General features: G+C 41.5%; 2 protein-coding genes across 5 annotated transcripts in view; one reads left to right on the top strand and one right to left on the bottom strand.

The window, feature by feature from the left end:
• Nucleotides 1-2,255: 2,255 nt before the first annotated feature.
• On the bottom strand, nt 2,256-9,149 carry SMKR1 (small lysine rich protein 1). Its single transcript, XM_077129369.1, has 2 exons — nt 8,840-9,149; nt 2,256-2,794 (listed from the first exon to the last, which is right to left on the bottom strand). Exons 1-2 carry the CDS (start codon nt 8,840-8,842, stop codon nt 2,597-2,599), a joined length of 201 nt encoding a protein of 66 aa, XP_076985484.1. The 5' UTR covers nt 8,843-9,149; the 3' UTR covers nt 2,256-2,596.
• A 145-nt stretch (nt 9,150-9,294) lies between these two features.
• LOC143657073 (uncharacterized) overlaps nt 9,295-16,789 on the top strand; it is a 73,871-nt gene continuing 66,376 nt past the window's right edge. For all 4 annotated transcript variants that reach the window (XR_013162759.1, XR_013162743.1, XR_013162766.1 and 1 more), the window contains exon 1: nt 9,295-9,496. Coding sequence is in view for 1 of the 4 variants with exons in the window: in XM_077129121.1 (XP_076985236.1) it covers nt 9,321-9,496 (176 nt within the window). In the remaining 3 variants the exon portion in view is untranslated. The remainder of the gene's footprint in view (nt 9,497-16,789) is intronic.

The raw sequence follows: 16,789 nt of genomic DNA, 5'->3' as shown, positions 1-16,789 counted from the left end.
GGACATTTTGTCTTCATAGATTGGAAGACTAAATATTATTAAGAAGTCAATTCTACCTAAAGCTATTTACAGATTCAGCACAAAATCCCATCAGCCTTCTTTGCAGAAGTGGAAAAACCAATCATCAAGTTTATATGGAAGGGTAAGGGCTTTTTCACAAAGCTGTTTTGTAAAAGAAGAAAGAAGTTGGAGGACTTACACTTCCCAACCAAAACGGATTACAAAACTATAGTAATCAAAACAGCATGGGGTAGGTCACGATGGCTCAGTGGCAGAGTTCCTGCCTGCCATGCTGGAGACTCAGGTTCAATTTCTGGTGCCTGCCCATGAAAAAAAATAAAAACAACAACAACAACAACAACAAACAGCATGGTACTGGCACAAGAACAGACATATAGACCAACGGAATAGAACTGAGAGTTCATAAACAAACCCAAAGATGTGTGGACAAGGATGCCACGTCCATTCAATTGAGAAAGAATAACCTCTTCAACAAAGTGCTGGGGTGCTGGGGAAACTGGATATCCATATGTAAAAGGATGAAAGTAGACCCCTAACTCACATTTACAAAATGTATCAAAGACCTAAATAAAAGAACTAAAACTATAAAACTCCTAGAAGAAAATATATGGAAGCATCTTTAAGACCTTGTGTTAGACAATGGTTTCTTAGAGTTTACACCAAAAGCAGGAGCCACAAAGAAAAAAATAAAGGAATTTCACCAAAATGAAAAGTTTTCTGCATCAAAGGACTTCATAAAAGTAAAAGATAATCTATAGCATGGGAGAAAATATTTGGAAACCACATATCTGATAAGTGTTTAATAACCAGAATATACGAAGAAATTCTCCAAATCAACAACAAAAAGATAAACAACCCAATTAAAAAATGAGCAAAAGACTTGAATTGAAATTTCTCCAAAGAAACTATACAAGTGGCCAATAAGCATAAGATCCTCAGCATCATTTGTCATTAGGGGATTGCAAATCAAAAGCACAATGAGATACAACTTTACACCCATGAGAATGGTCACTATTAAAAAAATGGAAAATAACAAGCATTAGAGATGATGTGAAGGATGAATACTCATTCATTGTTGGTAGGAATGTAAAATGGTGCAGGCTGTGGAAAACAGTTTGGCAGTTTCTCTGAAAGATAATCTGAGGTACAATTATAAGTAAATTAGACAAATGACAATATCCCTGGAATGGTACTGCCCAGAGAGAATCAGTCTGAGCCCAGAACTGTGACTGGAGATGATGGTGTGGGTGTCAGGGTAGAGGGAAGTGGTGAGCTGTGCCAGAAAGAGCAGGAGGCAGCAATGGAATGTTAAGTGATTCAGATGTTTACACTTAAAAATGCCTTTCTTTCCAAGTTTCATATTTGGAGATTTCCTTTGGGCCAAGGAGAAAGAATTGTAATTCTTACTTACGTGCCTCCTCATAGGGTTAAAGAGACACTGGAATACTGGCTGAACAACCATGGCAAATTTCTAGCACCAATTCCATGGCTCAAGGTTAACCAAATTTAAAAGAAAGCCCGAGGAAGGTGGGAAGAAAATAAAGTATGGAGAAAGAGGGAGAAGAGTTGGATGCACTCTAAGGAAGAAAAGGATGTGCCCTGATATGTACCCATTTCCCTTCACCACAACCACTGAACACTGTCAGCTACTGTGGTTTGTTTTTTTGTATGCTGTATGGTGGGGTCACATTTCATTATTTTTCCATATGAGTATCCTGTCATTGCAGTACCATTTGTTGAATTTTTGTTTGTTTGTTTTTTTTGTTTTGGGGGAAGCACATGGACCAGGAATCTGGTCTCCTGCATGGCAGGCATGAACTTTACCACTGAACTCCCTTTGCACCTGTTGTTGTTTTTTTTTAAGATGTATTTAATTAAAAAATTTATATATTTTTAAAAAGTTGTGGGTTTACAGAAAATAGTGCAGAAAGTATTGAGTTCTCATATACCCTAGCCCTCATGCACACAGGCTGTCAGGTACTTTGCACGATTTGTTGATACACCCTGGCAAAGGTGTATTAATCATAGCATCTCCTGGAATCTTGAGGTTAATTCAGATCAGACAAAAAAGTCAAACTGCTGAGAAGAGAATTACAGAAACAAAATACTTTTCACTATTTTCCTGGAAAAGATGGGGAAAGGAAGCAGTGCCCAAGAGAGGGATATTCACAAATAAATCCTGCGCTTTTTGCCTAGTCTTCTCTAAAAAACAAAACACCCCCTTTGGCAAAAGAAAACAACTCATGCAAACCAGAACTGCCTTCTGAGAGCAAAGTTTAATTCTGACCCAGAATTATGATTATAATATATATATTTTAAAGTACTGTCATTTCATTCCATCATGCTGGGTAGGAATTACCAGCTGTGTAGGAAAAACCGAAGTGGCTAACCGTACCTGGACTCAGCTGATGAAGTACACGCATGCTTTATCATTAACTACCACAGAAAGGCACCCTTAGCTTGAGTTTCAAATTGTCTTTAGTAAAGTCTATTTTGCTTGCAATATCTGTGTTGTCCTGATTCTTCCCCCAAATTCTGTTCTCTGTAATAGAGGTGTGTTGTGAAATGCTATCGCTTAAGTCTTGTTTTTCCCTTTTTTTCCTTTGGGAGCACCTGGCCAACGGAAGCCACGCAGGTGCAGGCAGTCAGCGACGTTGTGCGCGATATAGTGGAGGTTCAGCATCGCAGCCGGGCTGAAAATGTCGACTTCTGGCTTCTTTTGCTTCTTCCCACGAGACTTGCCCCGGCCTTTTCCTCTTTTCCCTTTAGCTGGCTTTTAAAGACAAGTATAAATATAGAGGGGAAATTAGTTATTATAACCTCAATATAATTTTCAACAGTTCCTACTGAATTTAAGAAAAAAAAATCTTAAAAGGAAAAAAAAATCAAAACAGCAACAACAAAAAAAGCTTTTGCCAGGAGCGGGGTAGGTAGTCAAATGCAATTCAGCAACTGTTTACTGATGTCCCAGATTAAAAGAGACCCAGTGTGATGAAATGTGTGGACTATGTTTGCATTCTGATTTGAACAAAGAAGCTGCAAAAATACATTTTTGAGGCAATCAGGGAAAGATGATAATGTCAAGGAATTATCATTACTTCTGTTAGACCTGATAGTGGGAATTGAGTCCTGTTAGAAATTTCACACGTTTCAGAAACACAAACTGGGATCTGTAGGATGATATGACAGAAGACAGAAGATGTACTTTAAAATACTGCAGTTGCCTCCCACCTCTCAAAAAATGTAACAAACTTGCTAATTTCTGAAAGTGAGAAATATACACGTGGAGACTCATTTTACTATTCTATTTTTGTGTACGTTTGTAAATTTTCATGATAAAAATTTAAAAAACAGGTTAGATAATCAGAATGCAAAAAAAAATATATATATATGTATTTGGGCACTTATGCAGTAGCTTATACCTCGTTAAGCAGTCATGAGGATTAGACACGAACATAAGGCACTTAGCAGTGTCTGACATGGAGTAAGCACTCAATGAATGACTGTCATCATTATCTTGATCACCTCTAATCTTTAGAGTGACATTTCAAGGTAGGTACTATTATTCCTGTCCTACAAATGGCAAGATTCCAGTCAAATGATGTCCACCAGGCTCAATGCCTGTGTTCTTCCCATGACCATGCTGTGAGAAACATTCTCTGGGAAAAATGAATGGACACCATCTTCAACTGGAAAGCAGCTATTTTCTAAGCTAGAGCTACGCAAAGCTATCAGTTTAACCTCACTAAGCCCTCTGTCCCATCCATACAGAAAATAGCACTGGGCATACATTATTTAAAAAGAGTCGCTTTTCAGCAAGGAGAAGGAAAGGAATGTATAATTAACCAGGACTTCTGTAAAGGCTAAATATTTATACAAGATAGATATTCTGTCCAAGCATTTCACTTAAAAAATGTCCCAAGCTAAACAAAGGGAAACATAGTTACTGTGTTAAAAGACTAAAATACATTTTTGCCAAGTGAAACAGAGTACATGCCTATTGACAAAATCCAGGAATGAAGAGAAGTATCTCCCAATGCAGTGGCCTGGCTTCAGCGAGAAAATCCAAGTGAAACAAAACAATACGAAGCCCCATATGGCAACTGCATTCTCCTGAGAAAACAATCTACCGAATGAAAATGAAAACAAAAACAAAAACAAAAAAAACAGTGCCCAGGCAGAATGTAAACTTTGCTATAAGCTCTTAAGGATTCCAGGTCTTGGTTTCCCTTATGACTTTATACTTCCTGCATATAAACCATACTTGACTAATCTGGAAAATCAGCAACAAAATGTGGGTGGGTGCGTGCGTGCGTGTGTGTGTGTGTCTTAATCTCTAAAATGGCTTCTGAGAACCAAAATTCACATAAGATAAAAGTTTGATGCTTGCATTCAAAGTTGTCATCTCTTGTAGAAACAAACAAAACTGTTTGTAAAATCCAGGTAGAAATGTAAAGGACATAAGATAAAAGTTTGACATTTTTATTCAAAGTCCTCATCTTTTTTGTATATGTTTCTAAAGTTCATACAGAAATGCAAAGGAATTTGATAAAGAAGAACAAAGTTGGAAGATTAATGCTCCCCTATTTCAAGAATTATTATAAAACTGCAGTAATCAATACCATATGGTACTGCTGTCAAGATAGATAAATGGATCAATGGAACAGAATAAAGAGTCTAGAAACAGATTCACAGATAGATTAACAACTGATTTTCAACAAGGCTGCCAAACAATTCAGTGGAGAAAGGATAATCTTCTCAACATATAGAGCTGGAACAGTTAATACCTATATGCAAAAAAATGAACCTCAATCCATACCTTGCCAAACTGTTTACCTCAAATTGGATCATAACCTAAATATAAACCAGAAGCTATAAAACTTCTAGAGAGAAAATTTTTGTGATCTTGAGTTAGGCAAAGATTTCTGAGATATAACACCAAAAGTACAATCCACAAAAGAACAAATTGATAAATTCACCACCAAAATTAGAAACTTTTGCTCTTCAAAAGGTACTGTTTAAGAGCATGAAAAGGCAAGCCACAGATTGGGGGGAAATATTTGTGAATTATATTTAATATATCTTTATCTATTACTATATCTTTTATCTAATAAAGGTCTTGTATCCAGAATATATAAAGAACTCTCAAAACATAAGAAAACAAACAACCCAATTAAAAAATGGTCAAATGATTCAGAGGCTTCCCAAAGAAGATATACAGATGACAATTAAGCATATGAAAAGATATTCAACATCATTAGTAAGTAGGGAAGTGCAAATTAAAACTATAATGGGACGCTATAACACACCTCTTAGAATTGCTCAAGTTAGAAAGACTGACCTTACCAAGTATAGGTGAGGATGGCAAAGAACTGAAACTCTTGTACACTGCTGGTAGAAATGTAATGATACAACCACTTCGGAAAACAGTTTGGCATTTTTTAAAAAGTTAAACACGTGCCTATCATATAACCCAGTAATTCTACTAGTAGGTATTTTCCCAAGAGAAATGAAAGCATATGTCCATTTCAAAGTCTTGTCCATGAATATTCAAAACAGCTTTATTTGTAATAGCCAAAACTAGAAACAACCCAGAAGTCCATCAGCAGGTGAGTGGTTGACAAGCTGTGGTATATACATATAATGGAATACAACTGAGCACCACAAAGGAATAAACTACTGATACACGTCACAACATGGATGAATTTCAAAATAATTATGCTGAAGGAAAGAAGCCAGGACTCCAAAAATAAAACCATATGTGCTGTATAATATCATACATATAAACTCCTAGAAATTGGAAACTAATCTATAGAGACAGAAAGTAGATCAGTGGTTGCCTGGGGATGGTGAGGCCAGGGAGGCAAGAGGGAAAGACTGATTTCAAAGCAGCAGAAGGATATTTTTGGAGGTGATAGTCATGTTCATTATCTTGACTGCAGTGATGGTTTCATGTCTGTATACATATGTTAAACTTACCAAACTGTATACTTTATGTGCAATTTATATATTATATATTTATATATCAATTATGCCTCAATAAATCTGTTAATAAATTATTATAAGGGAACAACATTTTTCAGTTTCTTTGCCAGTCCATTCCTTGGGTTTAGTACAATGGTTCAGTCGGCTGCCTCTGGTCTCAGAACATATAGCTCCCAATTAAAAACCCTCCAAATTTCCCAATGAAGACCACTAGGCTCCAGCCACACTGGCCTTCCTTCTATTTCTCAAACTCACCAAGCTTCTTGCTGCTCAGCCTTGCTCTTCCAGCTGAACTTCATAGGTATATAACTCATCTCTTTGTGCTGGTCTCTGCTCAAATATCACCTCGTCAGAATAAACTCACTGATACTTTGTCTATATCTATAATGAGGGTGACCATATAACTCATTGCCCAAACCAGGACACTTCAATAAACATAAACTGTGATTGCCCCAAGCAAGGTGGGTAGTACAGATGGTCTCCCTAACTGTAACAGTCTCCCACTAACACCCCAGCAGCGTCTATATCTATCTCCTTACTCTAAGCACTCTGTGCTGTTCACTAGCATCCTTTGTGTTTACTTCCCTAACCAGGGTTTTTGTCTATGAGTTCACCACTAAACTCCTATGTTGTAGAACATCTGGCATATTATAGGGATGAATAAATATTTGCCGAATGAATGAATAAATAGATGCAACCCAGGAACAGGATTTAGATTTCTGAATTTCAAGATGCTTCCTTCCTTCACTCAATAAATATTTAACAATACTTACAGTGCCCTATATGAGAGGAGAGAAAAGCAGAACTGGGTTCCTGTCCTCAAGATGCTCACAGCCAAGTGAAGAAGAAAGAAACTAGCTAACTACTCTTCAAAACATTTAATCACCAACTACACTGTGAAGGAAGAGTCAAGGGGTACATGGTATTATGACAGCACGGGGTGAGTGATGCAGACCTAGTCTGAGGCATCAAGGAAGGGTTCCTAAAGAGTGGCCGGTAAGCTGAGAAATAAGAGGTCCCCGGGGAGAACAAACAACCTATGCAAAGGTTTTGAGGCTCAAGAGAACATGCATAGCTGGAGGAACCAAAAAAAGGGTCAGTGTGGCTGTTTCTTAGGTAACCAGAAGCGGGGGAGGGGGGGGATGCGAGAGGAGTCGAGACTGCAATCCTTGCAAGCTGGGTAAGGTGTTTGACTTTTATCCAAGAGGCAATGGGAAGCCATCTGCTTAAGTAGCTTTGTCAAACCATTCTGCTTCAATTCCCTGGGCTCTGAAAGGAAACAGCAATATAATCCACGCAGGGAAACAGAAGGATGACTCTCAATTCAAATTGAGAGGCATTTTTTTTAAGTACTTTTACATGAAATGAACTGAAAGGAAGACAGAGATTTACCTAACACATTTCTCTGCTCCAGTCTAATGGGGGTGAAGAGAAAGGCTTTCCAAGGTAAAATATGCAAACACAGTATGTGAGATATAAAGGGCTCCTGGTACTTCAGGAGCAATAGGGAGGCAAGAGACAGGTTCAGAATAAGCTTCAGGGAGATGGCTTCTGAGTGGGGTCTTGAAGAAAAGTTGTCAATAGCTGGAGACAGTGCAGGTGCAGGAGGCTTTCAGAAGAATGATCTAGTGCATGGTGTGGTGTTTTTTTGTTTGTTTGTTTTTTAAGGCAGAGAAGATGTCTTGGTGTTTGATGAAAGTTCAGAAGGTTGAGGCTCCTTAACGAAAGGCTCTGAGTGTCGAGCTCAAGCAGAGCAGTACTTAATTCAGCAGATAAGTGACTCCCTGAGGACCTGGGCAGGGGGCTACAAGGTCACAGCGGTTCTGGGAAGTTCAAACCAGCAGGGAACTGGTTTGCCAGCCAGTCCGGCAGTGAGCTGGGGCAGAATCCTGGCAGGCGGTAAGGAGGGCCTGTCTTGAACAGCAGGAGTGAGGATGGGAAGTAGGTGATAAATGACCAACGAGTGACTGCATGAAGGCTGAGGAAGTTTGAGGCCAAGAGAATGAAAGTGTTCTTGGAAAGTGAAGAGAAGGCAGTGGTTAAAGACTATTTGTATTTTGAACACAGTTTGAAATGACTCTCAGGTGGAAATATCCAACAGGAAGCTGGAAATGGAGGTCTGAAGGTTCCCAGAGACGTCTAGCTAAAGATGGAGCTCTGTAAGCCAACGACTTGGAGGTGAGATGAAAACAAGGGCACTGCAAACTTTCTGGGGCATAAAATGCAAGAATTCCCGGCATGAATGGTCTCCTCCGATAGCCTTTTCTCAAACTGGGGTTGGAAGGAACCATCACTCTACTCTCTACAGCCGGCTGTCCCTTTGCTAGCTCCAGGGCTCTTTTTCTACTTCGTTAAATCTGCGTTGAAGAATCCTACACACGGCCCGAGTGCGGCAGCCGCAGCAATGTATCGGGGCCAGTTGCTGCTGGCTTGCACTGATGCCCTGGTGTCCACACGACTCTCTTTTATTTTCCACACGTACATCATCACCCTCTGTGTGTGAAAGGTGCTCAACAGGATCAAAGATCTAAAACCAACGAACTGACAAAAAGGGGCTCAGCCTGATTCTGCCGCTTCCTAGCCCTTTCGGCCGGTGCAGCCCACCAACCAATCGCTGTCGGCTTCTTACTGAAAAAGCCCCTCCGGAAACCGGGGAAACCCCTCTCCCCACTCTTACACCAACTCAGCTCATCCGGGTGGTCACCACGCAAAAACAGAGACCAGGAACGAGCCGATCTCGCCGTGAAGAGAACTAATTTTAGTGAGAGCTAAAACGGTATTAAACTGAACGGGAGCCTGAGAATTTCTTATCTTTAAGCAAAACGTATATTACCATGGTAATTCCTTTCTTGGCTACCAGAGGAGTGTGGCATCAATTCCCAATCCTGAAATACTGAGCCTGGCCCGAGTTCTGCGCATCACCAGAGTTGCGCTTCCTCCGCACGCGCCCGCGAACGGACGCCAGGTAAGGACGACGCCAGGCTTCGCCCGAGCCCGGGCTCCGAGGCGCAGGAACCCGCTCCCCCGGCGCCCAACGACGGAGCAGGAGCCCAGAGGAACCTGCCTCTGCGGGCAGCCCAGCGGCCCCTGCGGTCCGCTGCGCCCGGCACCGGGCGGCCGCCCGACCCGAGGTTGCAGGCGGCTCAGCGCGCGAGCGCCGACGCCGCGGGGGCTGCTGGGCGCGGGGCTCGCGGGCGCCTGCCAGGTCGCGCGCACAAACGCCGCGGGCCGCGCGCCGCGCGCCGCGGGGGCGGGGCCGCGCAGTGTTTACCTGTTGCCAGGGCACCTGGGCCCGACGCGCAGCTGGTAGTAGGATGCCGACCGCCTCTGTAAGCTCGTCAGCGCCCTTCTCGGCCCTCCCTTTAGCGTCCGATGTCCGTCTGTGGCCGCGCCGCGCTGACTGGGCCATTGCACCTTGTGCTTGGCGGGGATGGCTGCGGGTGCCGGGATCCCTGGCTCGGCGCAGCGACGCCTGGTTTTGGGCGGAGAGGTGGGCGTGGGCGAGCTCAGGGACCGAGCGGGGCGGGGTAGCCGGTGAGGGGGTGGGACGAGGACCGAATAGGGCGGAAGGGGACCTTGGTCTGCTTTGGTGTGATGTACCTGCCCTAAAGTATACGACTGCAAGGTCGATCACTCAGAGGCTCATATAGGAGAAATAAACGGAGCCTCCGTGACCTCTTTTGGAAAATGGCAATAAGTACTTTGAAGGCCGAAGGGAGAGTGATATGGAAAAGTGCTGTAAAAGATCCTGCACCTGTAAGGCCCTGAGAAAAAAAGTTAATTTGTATACTCGGCGTGGGTGTTGGCAAGAAGGATATCGTAGGTGCAGTTAGATTTCAACCTTGCGAGTCCATCTGGACATCTCCCTCCCCGCAGGGGAAAGCTGCAATTTGAGGATGTGACCCCCCCCATCTTTATTTTCTGCCATTCTTTATATTCAACAGTTTTGTTTTTGTTTTTGTTTTTAAAACATGGGCAGGCACTGGGAATCAAAACCGGGTCCTCTTGGCATGGCAGGCGAGCATTCTTGCCTGCTGAGCCACCGTGGCCCACCCTATTCAGCAGTTATTGAGCGTCTGTCTTCTAGGCCCTGGGAATTCAGGTTTGAATGGGAAAAAATCCTTGTTCTTAAGCGGTTTTGAGGGGTCAGGGTGGGACTCAGATGGGAGTAGTAGCACTTTTAAAATGATAGGTCCTTCAGGGTGGGCCGTGGTGGCTCGGTGGCAGAGTTCTTGCTTGCCATGCCAGAGGACCCAGAGTTCTATTGTCGGTTGCCCGCCCATGTGAAAAAAAATAGGTGCTTCAAAGGTGATGGTGGCATTATACAAAGAAGGTAGGGCTTAACAAACCAGCGTGATTGCTGAATCACTGATTGATATTTCTCTTAGTCTCCAGTATCTTAGAGCAGCTAGAAGTAAAAACCTAAAATTGTGGAATTGTAACCCATACCAAACTCTGAAATCTGTTCTACAACTAATTGTTGCAATGTGCTTTAAAATTTATTGGGTTTTTTTTGTATATATGTTATTTTTCACAAAAATCAAAAAGTCAATTGTGATGATAAATGTACAGCTATATGGTGATATTGTGAACCATTGATTTGTACACTTGGATGATTAGATAGTATGTGAATATGTAATATATATCAATAAAAATTCTTAAAGTGATAGGTGCTGTATTACAGGTGATGTATACAGGTATCACAGTAGGTGTATTAAAATTGAACACATAGCAAAGTTACTACACTAATGCAAGGTGTTGATGATAGGGGGCATATGGGAACTGAATGGTCTGCTTGATTTTCCCATGAGCCTAAAACTTCCCTAATAAAATAAATTAATATTTGGAAAAAATTGAGCGATGTGACTGAGTGCTATTTTAGATTGGTGATTGGGAAAGTCCTCTCTGAGGTGACTTTTAAATTGACATGTGGATGACAAAGAGGAGTCAACTATCCAGACATCAGGGGGCAGGACAAAGAAGCAGCTGTGAAGGCCCTTAGGCAGGAACAGGCTGGGCATGCCTCAAGGCCAGTGGGGCTGCCGGATAGGAAGAGGAAGCTGGACCTGGAAGCAGGGCAGGGTCCTGAAAGGTTCTATGAGCAAGGAAAAGGTATTTGCCTCCTCTTGACTGATGAACTGGCTTCCAAAAGTGAGTTCATTTGTTTTTTCATATGATTCCCTTAATCCCTGATCAACAAACGTTCCAACTACTTTTGCTTTGTCTAGTATTTTTTATGAGGTCATATGCCCTTGATATGGCAGACTCATGCCCTTTGTCTGTGCCTTCCTTGCTGGCCATCTCTTAATCCTTAGATGGGATTTCTCTGGGTCATCTCAACTCTCCCAGGCTCACCCCTATCAGGATCAGTTGCAAATCTGTTCCAGATCTGCTCTTCCTGAATTCCAGATCTTTCCTGAATTCTAAATGGGAGGGCCAGTGCCCTGCTGAGAGTTGTAAAGTGCAGCTGTCTTGAAAGCAAATCAGTGGTCTGGTGATGTCATGGCTTAGGATGGAGAGGGGGTGATATTGACCAATTGCCTTTGCAAAGGATTAAGAGGAAAATTGGGGAGTGATAAAAATGTTCTATGTCTTGATTAGGGTAGTACTTATGTGGGTGTGGGGCTGGCTACATAATTTTGTGGGCTCTGCAAAATGAAAATATGGTGAAGCAGGAAAAAATGCCATTAAAGGTAGGTACTAAAATACAAAACTTTTCCCTTTTTACTGTGATCTCTCTCAACTTGTAATGATGTTTTTATTTGCTATTTAATGTTGTGTTTCCTATGGCACAGGTACACAACATTTCCAGATATCTCTCTGTATTAGCTAGAGAAACAGAATCAGCAGAAGATATCCGTAGATATAAAAGCATCTCACATTACCATGGGAATGTAGAGTCTAAAGTCTGTAGGGCAGGCTGCAAGATGGCAACTCCGATGAAGGTTCTCAACTAACTGTCAGGAGAGGCTGGCTGGACCACCGTGGGAATGTAAGGGTCCAAAATCCATAGGGCAGGCCGTGAAACTGATGAAGCCAATGAAGGGTCTGGATGAACTCCACAGGAGAGGCTTGCTGGCTGAAGCAGGAAGAGTGACAGTCTCTTCTGAATCTTCCATAAAAGCCTTCTGGTGATTAGATTAAGTGTCACTCATTGTAAAAGACACTCCTCTTAGCTAATTACAAATACAATCAACTGTGGATGCAGCCAGTGTAATCATGATTTAATTCCATGAAAAGTCCTCATAGCAACAGACAGGCCAGCACTTGCCTGACCAAACAACCGGGCACCACTACCTGGCCAAGTTGACACATGAACCTGACCATGACACTCTTCTTCCGATGGGCTGCTACCCCAACCCATGGCAGATGAGCCACACCTAAGCGATTGCAACCTCTGTGCTTGGATCTGCACCAAACCCACATTAGGGTGGGTAAGACACTCTCCAGTCATCTGCTGAATGTGCTGGAGTGGTGCCAACCACGACCATGCCTGCCTCCAGAAATCCAGGGAGTGCTTGACCCTAAGGCAGGAGAGTGGAGGGTGGGAGGGGAGTGGGAATGGAAGTGGCAGGAGTCATGAGACTCAGTGTGAGCTAAGGCTCCAAATGTCCCCCTCCCCCCAACATGCTTAATTGTCCTATCAGACTTCACTCACAAAATGTGAATTAAAAATAAAATTAAGAATTTCAAGACTGTGAACTCCAGGTACTAAACCCCAAGCACAGGTCCCTTCTGAGAGTGGGGCCCTGTGAGACTGCTTTAGTCACACATCCATGAAGCTGTCCCTGTTTGCTTCTCAAAACTCATTGAACTATACACTTTAAATGAGCACAGTTTTTTCTCTATAAATTATAATGCAATAAAGTTGATATTAAAATTTCAGCTCTTAGGAACCTCAGCTTTAGCACATCTGTGCTGGTTTGAAACCATTATGTACCCCAGAAAAGCCGTGTTTTAATCTGATCCAATCTTGTGGGGCTAGACCTATTGTTTAGGGTAGAAAACTTTGATTAGATTATTTCCACGGAGATCGACCCGCTCGATTATGGGTGTGACCTTCTGATTAGATTATTTCCATGGAAATGTGGCGTGCCAATTGTGGGTGTGGTGTTTTTGATTAGATAGAAGTGTGACCCCACCCATTTAAGGGGGTTCTTGATTAGTTTACTTGAGTCTTTTACAAAGGGAGACAATTTGGAAAAGCACATTTGCTTCACAGTTCACAGAGACGTAGATATTTAGAGATGCTTGGAGTGATGACAGAGAGCAGATGCCTAGACATGAAAGTTTAGAGATGCACAGACCAGCAGACATTGCCATGTGCCTTCCTATGAGATACTAAGCAAGCTAGAACCCAGAGTTGTGTCCCAAAGGAGCTAAGTGAAGGCCAGCAGACGCTTTAAAAGAGGGAACCATTGGCATCAGAAGCTGAAAGCAATTGTACTAATTAGGTTCTCTAGAGAAACAGAGTCAACAGGGAACACTCGCAAATATAAAATTTATAAAAGTGTCTCACGTGATCACGGGAACGCAGAGTCCAAAATCCACAGGGCGGGCTGTGAAGCCGACGACTTGGATGGAGGGTCTGGACGAACTCCATAGCAGAGGCTAGCCAGCCAAAGCAGGAATAGAACCTGTCTCTTCTGAATCCTCCTTAAAAGGCTTCCCGTGATTAGATTAAGCATCACTCATTGCAGAAGACACTCCCCTTTGGCTGATTACAAATGGAATCAGCAGTGGATGCAGCTGACATGATCATGATCTAATTCTATGAAATGTCCTCATTGCAACAGGCAGGCCAGCACTTGCCCAACCAGACAAACAGGTACCACAACTTGGCCAAGTTAACGCATGAACCTAGCAGTGGAACTAGGGACAAGGATCAGCAGACACCAGCTATGTGCCTTCCTATGTGACAGACGTAAGTTTTTCTTGCGATAAGGTATCTTTCTCTGAATGCCTTAGTCTGAACATTTTTATGGCCTTAGAACTGTAAACTTGTAACTTAAATTCCCCTTTCAAAAACTGTTCTATTTCTGGTATAGTGCATTCCAGCAGCATTTAGCAAACTAAAATGCCATCAAGACCTTGTAATAAGCAATGGGTTTTAGACTTTACACCCAAAACACAAGCAACAAAAGAAATTTGGTAAAATGGACCTCATCAAAAAAACTTTTGTGCATCTAAGGATATTCTCAAGAAAGTGAAAGGACAACCTAAAGAATGGGAGAAAATATCTGGAAACAATATATCTGTAATGATTTAGTATCTGGAATACATAAAGAACTCCTGCAACTAAAAAACAAAAAGGCACACACACCCACAAAAAAACAATTTTAAAATGTCCAAAGATTTTTAAAAAATATTTTATTGATAAATCTTCACATACATACATTCCATGCATGGTGTACAATCAGTGGTTCACAGTATCATAACATAGTTGTATTCATCACCATGATCATTTTTTAGAACATTTGGATCACTCCAGAAAAAAGAAAAAAGAAGGAAAAACCCCTCATATATACATCCCCCTTACTCTTCCCTCTCATTGACCACTAGTATTTCCATCTCCCCAATTTATTTTACACTTTGTCCCCACTATTATTTATTCATTATCATATGTTTTCTTTCATCTATCCATACCCTGTATAAAAGGAGCATCAGACACAAGATTTTCACAATCAGTCACATTGTAAAAGTTATATAGTTACACAATCATCTTCAAGAATCAAGGCTACTGGAATACAGTTTAGCAGTTACAGGTACTTCCCTCTAGCCATTCCAATATACCATAAACTAAAAAGGAATATCTATATAATGCATAAGAATAACCTCCAGGATAACCTCTCAACTTTGTCTGAAATCTTTCAGCCACTGAAATGTTATTTTGTCTCATTTCTCTCTTCCTCCTTTTGCTCAAGAAGGTTTTCTTAATTCCTTGATGCTGCATCCTGGCTCATCCCGGGAGTTCTGTCCCATGTTGCCAGGGAGATTTACACCCCTGGGAGTCATGTGCCACGTAGTGGGGAGGGCAGTGAGTTCACCTGCTGAGTTGGCTTAGAGAGAGAGAGAGGTGCTACATCTGAGAAACAAAAGAGGTTCTCTGGGGGTAACCCTTACACCTAATTTTAAGAAGGCTTAGCCTGTCCTTTGCAGGAATAAGTTTCATAGGGGTGAACCCCAAGGTTGAGGGCTCAGCCTATTGAACTGGTTGTCCCCACTGCTTGTGAAAATATCAGAAATTTTCCAAATGGAGAAGTTGCATATTTCCTCCTTTCTCCCCAGCCCCCCAAGGGAACCTTGCAAATACTTCTTTATTCACTGCCCAAATTACTTTGGGATGTATCAGGTCATCACACTAACCTGGACAAATAAAAAAGATCTCACGCCCTATTCAAGATTCCATGTACTTAAGGTGTTCAACTAAACTAACCATACAAGTTAAATTAGAAAATGCTACCACACAAAATATAAATTTTGCACCAAATAAATATATGTCTTTGGTTTCATGTAGAAGTTGAAGTTTTAAAATATAGGCCATATCATCCTTTACCCTGTATTCTGATTTACCTTAGTCCTATCCAGGTCAGCTTCATTCATATCTCTACTCAAAGTCAGATCACTTTTTCAACTTTTTAAACCATTCTTGTATGGGTACTGCTGATTTTCATAGCTTCAGAGCTCTAACTCTGAGTCTCAGGTGTCAGGTAAATACCCAAGGTTTCTGGGGAAAACCAGGTTAAAGACAATTAGTTTATAAATTCTGATATCCCAGAATTTAGAAATAACAAAACTCCTGAATATATGTGACTGCTATAAGAATTTACAATTTGGGCCCTTTACAATAGGCCCCAAATTGATAATCCATGCTCTTGACTTCAGTTTACTGAGTTTCTATATTATAGTTTGTCCATATGATTGAGGCATGATAATTATTTTTTTTATTAATAAAACCAATCAGCATACAAACATGAACATTCTTAATGTATGAACATTCCATGCTTGGTGTACAATCAGTGGCTCACAATATCATCACATAGTTGTATATTCATCATCAAGATCATTTCTCAGAACATTTACATCATTCCAGAAGAAGACATTAAAAAAAAAACCTCATATGTACCATACCTCTTACCCTCCCTTTCATTGACCATAAGTATTTCCCTCTACCCAATTTATTTTAACATTTGTTCCTCCTATTATTTATTTATTTTTAATCCATATGTTTTATTCATCTGTCCATACTGTAGATAAAAGGAGAATTTTCACTTTGCGAAAGCTATCTCATTATACAATCATCTTAAAGAAACACGGCTACTGGAACACAGCTCTAAAGTTTCAGGCACTTCCTTCTAGTCTCCTCTCTAATACACCTTAAACTATAAAGGGGATATCTATATAATGCATAAGAATAACCTCCAGAATAACCTCTTGACTCTATTTGAAGTCTCCCAGCCACTGACACTTTATTTTGTCTCATTTTTCTCTTCCCCCTTTCAGTCGAGAAGGTTTTTCAATCCCTTGATGCTGAGTCCCAGCTCATTCTAGGATTTCTGTTCCACATTGCCAGGAAGGTTTACACCCCAGGGAGTCATGTCCCGCATACAAAGGGGGATGGCAGTGAGTTTGCGTGCCTTTTTGGCTGAGAGATAGGCCATATCTGAGCAACAAAAGACATTCTCTGGGGGTGACTCTTAGGTCTAGTTTTTAGTAGGCTTAGCCTAGCCTTTAATATATATCTTTTTATAACATTTCATTCAACATACAGTCCTTACAATTC

The sequence above is a fragment of the Tamandua tetradactyla genome, chromosome 1, assembly GCF_023851605.1.
Source record: "Tamandua tetradactyla isolate mTamTet1 chromosome 1, mTamTet1.pri, whole genome shotgun sequence".
NCBI lineage: Eukaryota > Metazoa > Chordata > Mammalia > Pilosa > Myrmecophagidae > Tamandua > Tamandua tetradactyla.
This window is presented reverse-complemented; position numbering and strand designations above follow the sequence as displayed.